A 5,000-nucleotide genomic window follows, 5' to 3' on the forward strand; every position below is an offset into this window, starting at 1 on the left:
CCCAGGTGGGGATGGTCAGGAAGGCGCTGGAGGTGGTGAAGGTGATGGGGCGCGACTCGGACAGCTCCTGGCACTTGTCGTAGATGACGTCGCCGTTGACCTTGAGCAGCGGGTGCTGGGAGCGTGCCAGCTCCGTCAGGTCGATCTCCACGTTGTCCGCCTTGTAGCGCACCTTGCAGGGAGGGCAGGTAACACACAACGAAAAGTTAGGGGGTGGCGAGAAAAAGTCATAATCAATTTTTGTTGCCGTGATAAATACTATTTGCGCGTGCTTTGTCTAAGGTGACAACTCTAATCTGAAATCTTTAAAATTCACCAATGATATATAGTCAGCCTGACGTTCACACCCAAAACAAGAAATATCCATAGAAGAACGTAACTTTGTAGTAAACAAGCTACACAGACACAGACACACACAGACACACGTAAGCACGAAAACACGCTCATACAAACACACACACACACACACAGACGGAGAGAGAGACACACACAGAGTGGAAATCCAGTTCTAAGAAGCCGTGCATTGCCAAGCTGTCCCCCTGCGTGACCCGAATGCATTGTTCGTTTGTTCATTCCCTAGCTAAATTAAAAGTCCAGGAACGAATTTGCAAAGATAAACTGCCCGTTTATATTATGAGCTTATACTGTTCCTTTCTCCAGTTAAGTTTAAAAAAAAAAAAAATTCTGAATAAATGAATCACACCAGTTTCTTGGTGGGGTATCGTGTGGGAGGTGCAAGCATTGTTGAAATTTGTGAGTGAGATCCAAGTGAAATGCCTGAAATAAACAGTTATCAGCTCAGTACGCCCTGGGCAACTTTAGTTTTACTGGTCGGATTGTATTGCGTTGTATTATATCGCATCATTTTGTATTGTGTTGTATTGTGTAGTATTGTATTGCTTTTATTGTATTATATCGTGTTGTGTTGTATTGTATCGTATTGTGTTGTATTGCACTGCATCGTATTGTGTTGTATTGTGTTGTATTGTATCGTATTGTATTGTATTGTACTGTATTGTATTGTATGGCATTGCGTTGTGTTGTGTTGTATTGTATCGTATTGTATTGTATTGTACTGTATTGTATTGTATGGCATTGCGTTGTGTTGTGTTGTATTGTATCGTATTGTATCGTATCGTATTGTGTGACCAGTCGAAATGTGGATGCCTGCACGGTCGGCTCCTCTTCTTCTCGAGACCAGCACCACACGATTCTGACAGCCAGCACTGGACTTCTTCTCACCCACCCCCTTTCCCAGCACTGGACTTCTTCTCACCCACCCCCTTTCCCAGCACTGGACTTCTTCTCACCCACCCCCTTTCCCAGCACTGGACTTCTTCTCACCCACCCCCTTTCCCAGCCCTGGACTTCTTCTCACTCTCACCCACCCCCTTTCCCAGCACTGGACTTCTTCTCACTCTCACCCACCCCCTTTCCCAGCCCTGGACTTCTTCTCACTCTCACCCACCCCCTTTCCCAGCACTGGACTTCTTCTCACCCACCCCCTTTCCCAGCACTGGACTTCTTCTCACCCACCCCCTTTCCCAGCCCTGGACTTCTTCTCACCCACCCCCTTTCCCAGCCCTGGACTTCTTCTCACTCTCACCCACCCCCTTTCCCAGCACTGGACTTCTTCTCACTCTCACCCACCCCCTTTCCCAGCCCTGGACTTCTTCTCACTCTCACCCACCCCCTTTCCCAGCACTGGACTTCTTCTCACTCTCACCCACCCCCTTTCCCAGCACTGGACTTCTTCTCACTCTCACCCACCCCCTTTCCCAGCCCTGGACTTCTTCTCACCCACCCCCTTTCCCAGCACTGGACTTCTTCTCACTCTCACCCACCCCCTTTCCCAGCACTGGACTTCTTCTCACTCTCACCCACCCCCTTTCCCAGCCCTGGACTTCTTCTCACCCACCCCCTTTCCCAGCACTGGACTTCTTCTCACTCTCACCCACCCCCTTTCCCAGCCCTGGACTTCTTCTCACCCACCCCCTTTCCCAGCACTGGACTTCTTCTCACTCTCACCCACCCCCTTTCCCAGCCCTGGACTTCTTCTCACTCTCACCCACCCCCTTTCCCAGCCCTGGACTTCTTCTCACCCACCCCCTTTCCCAGCCCTGGACTTCTTCTCACCCACCCCCTTACCCAGCACTGGACTTCTTCTCACTCTCACCCACCCCCTTTCCCAGCACTGGACTTCTTCTCACTCTCACCCACCCCCTTTCCCAGCCCTGGACTTCTTCTCACTCTCACCCACCCCCTTTCCCAGCACTGGACTTCTTCTCACTCTCACCCACCCCCTTTCCCAGCACTGGACTTCTTCTCACTCTCACCCACCCCCTTTCCCAGCCCTGGACTTCTTCTCACCCACCCCCTTTCCCAGCACTGGACTTCTTCTCACCCACCCCCTTTCCCAGCCCTGGACTTCTTCTCACCCACCCCCTTTCCCAGCCCTGGACTTCCTCTCACCCACCCCCTTTCCCAGCACTGGACTTCTTCTCACTCTCACCCACCCCCTTTCCCAGCCCTGGACTTCTTCTCACCCACCCCCTTTCCCAGCACTGGACTTCTTCTCACCCACCCCCTTTCCCAGCCCTGGACTTCTTCTCACTCTCACCCACCCCCTTTCCCAGCACTGGACTTCTTCTCACCCACCCCCTTTCCCGGCACTGGACTTCTTCTCACCCACCCCCTTTCCCAGCCCTGGACTTCTTCTCACCCACCCCCTTTCCCGGCACTGGACTTCTTCTCACCCACCCCCTTTCCCGGCACTGGACTTCTTCTCACCCACCCCTTTTCCCAGCCCTGGACTTCTTCTCACCCACCCCCTTTCCCAGCACTGGACTTCTTCTCACTCACCCCCTTTCCCAGCACTGGACTTCTTCTCACCCACCCCCTTTCCCAGCCCTGGACTTCTTCTCACCCACCCCCTTTCCCAGCCCTGGACTTCTTCTCACCCACCCCCTTTCCCAGCCCTGGACTTCTTCTCACTCTCACCCACCCCCTTTCCCAGCCCTCTCTCTCCCTCTTCACCCAGTAGGGGAGACTGCAGAGAAGGACGTAACGTGAATAGAACTCCCTTTTTTTCTGTTCTGTTCTGTTCTGCCTTTGAAAAGGAAGAAAGAACGATCATGCTGACGCACGGGGAACGTCAGGAAAGGGTAAACAGTTTGGAGGAAGGGGGAGACAGAAAAGGAAGAACGACTTTCCCTCCTCTTCCACCACACCCCTCCCCCCCCCCCTCCACCCGTCCCCTTCCCCTTCAAACCGGTATTCATCTCCGAAAAAAAAAAAAATCATCCATGCCCACAAGTGCCTCGCCCTCCGCCAATCACCCTGAGAAGCCCCGACAAAACACCGACTGCCAACCCTCCCCCCCATCCCCACCCAATCCTCCCCCCCCCCCGTACCCCTCCCCCCCTCACCTTCCCAGCCATCGACCTCGTCAACACTCGAGCCACTATCAAAGGTGGACGCCGGCGATTGACCAGACACTGGGCAAACACGTTGTCCGTGCTCCGTCCCCACACCCCCCCCACCCCCAAACCCCGGGGCCTCCAGACTCCTGAGATAAGGTGTCGTCTGAGGATGGCCGCCACTCTAGCCTGCCCGTTAAGCACGGCTTTGAGGACAACCGTCTGCAGAACGCCACGATCTTGTCGGGGTGGGGTGGGGGGTGTGGGTGGGGGGTAACAAGAATCACGAGCACCCTCTTTTCTTCTGAGCTGAATCAACAATACTATGGATCTTCTGCACTGGTCTGAGCTCAACAGGAAAAGAAAAAAACAACTTTGCTAAGATTGTTGAAAACAACCCGAGAAAGGGTTAGCAGGGGGTGGGGGTAGGGGTGGGGTGGGGGGCGGAGAGAGAAAGTGACGGGGGTGGGGGAGGGGGGGGGGAGAAGAAGAGGATTTGAAGAGATTAAACCTGACAACGTATATAGAATTAGGGAAGTGAAGAGATTAAATCAGACAATTGTTGCTCCGATGGAGGTGGAGGAGGTTGACTACTCTTAGAGAACTGAAGAGATTGAATCAAGCCGCCTTTCTGGAGGTGGAGGAAGAGGATGAGGAGGAGGAGGAGAAGAAGGAGGAGGATGAAGGCTGAACGGCTTCAGAAGAACTGAAGGGATGATCAAAGCGGACAGCCACTTCAGCGGAGGTTAAAATTGCCGTGAGGAGGTGATGAGATCCTGCCAGACAATACTTCAGCGGGGGGAGGCGGAGAATAAATAAACCTGTCTTGGGGGGAAAAGATTAAAGCGGACAGTGTAACGACAGGAGGTTGTGGGGGTGGAACAGTTTGAGGAAAGCTGAAGGTGAAGAGAAAACAGTCAGCCAATGTTAAAAGGAAGAAGGCGCAGCTGAAAACGATAACTTTGCAATAACTTAGCCAATGTTACAATGAAGTATGTGCAGCTTGAGACAATAAATAGTTAATATTACAATGAAGTATGTGCAGCTTCAGACAATAAATCTGCCAATGTTACAATGAAGTATGTGCAGCTTGAGACAATAAATCTGCCAATGTTACAATGAAGTAAGTGTAGCGGAAAAAAAAGAGTGCTACTATGGTGTGGCTGAAGGGAATAAATCAGCCATTGTTACAATGAAATGTAACTGAAGATGGTTAAACAGTTAAAAAAAAAAGGAAAAAAAAAGAAGTTACAATATAGTAAGTGTCGCAAAAAAAAAAGAAGAGAAACTAAATCAGCCAAAGTTACAATAGAGTAACAGTTGAAGAGAATCAATCCAACAAGGGCCACAAAGGATTGTAAGGTTGCAGCTGAAGGGGCAATAAATCCTGACAAAACGTCTCAGAAGGCCAGAAGGTTTGAACATGCTTTCCGCTTCCAAACCTCCCCCCCCCCCCCCAACCCCACATCAACACAAAACCCTCTGCACGCCATCGGTTATAACGGCCAGCCTGATGCTAGGATCGTTAACCACCGTAATCAACCATGCACACACACACACACACATGTCGGGTCAGGAACA

At 51.5% G+C, this 5,000-nt stretch overlaps 1 protein-coding gene across 2 annotated transcripts in view; it reads right to left on the minus strand.

The window, feature by feature from the left end:
* Positions 1-5,000, minus strand: part of LOC143281709 (neurexin-1-like) — a 102,729-nt gene that overhangs the window by 38,871 nt on the left and 58,858 nt on the right. For both annotated transcript variants that reach the window (XM_076586973.1, XM_076586971.1), the window contains one exon: positions 1-172. This exon is cut by the window's left edge and continues 615 nt beyond it. In XM_076586973.1, coding sequence (XP_076443088.1) covers positions 1-172 — 172 coding nt within the window. The remainder of the gene's footprint in view (positions 173-5,000) is intronic.

The sequence above is a fragment of the Babylonia areolata genome, chromosome 4 (assembly GCF_041734735.1).
Source record: "Babylonia areolata isolate BAREFJ2019XMU chromosome 4, ASM4173473v1, whole genome shotgun sequence".
NCBI lineage: Eukaryota > Metazoa > Mollusca > Gastropoda > Neogastropoda > Buccinidae > Babylonia > Babylonia areolata.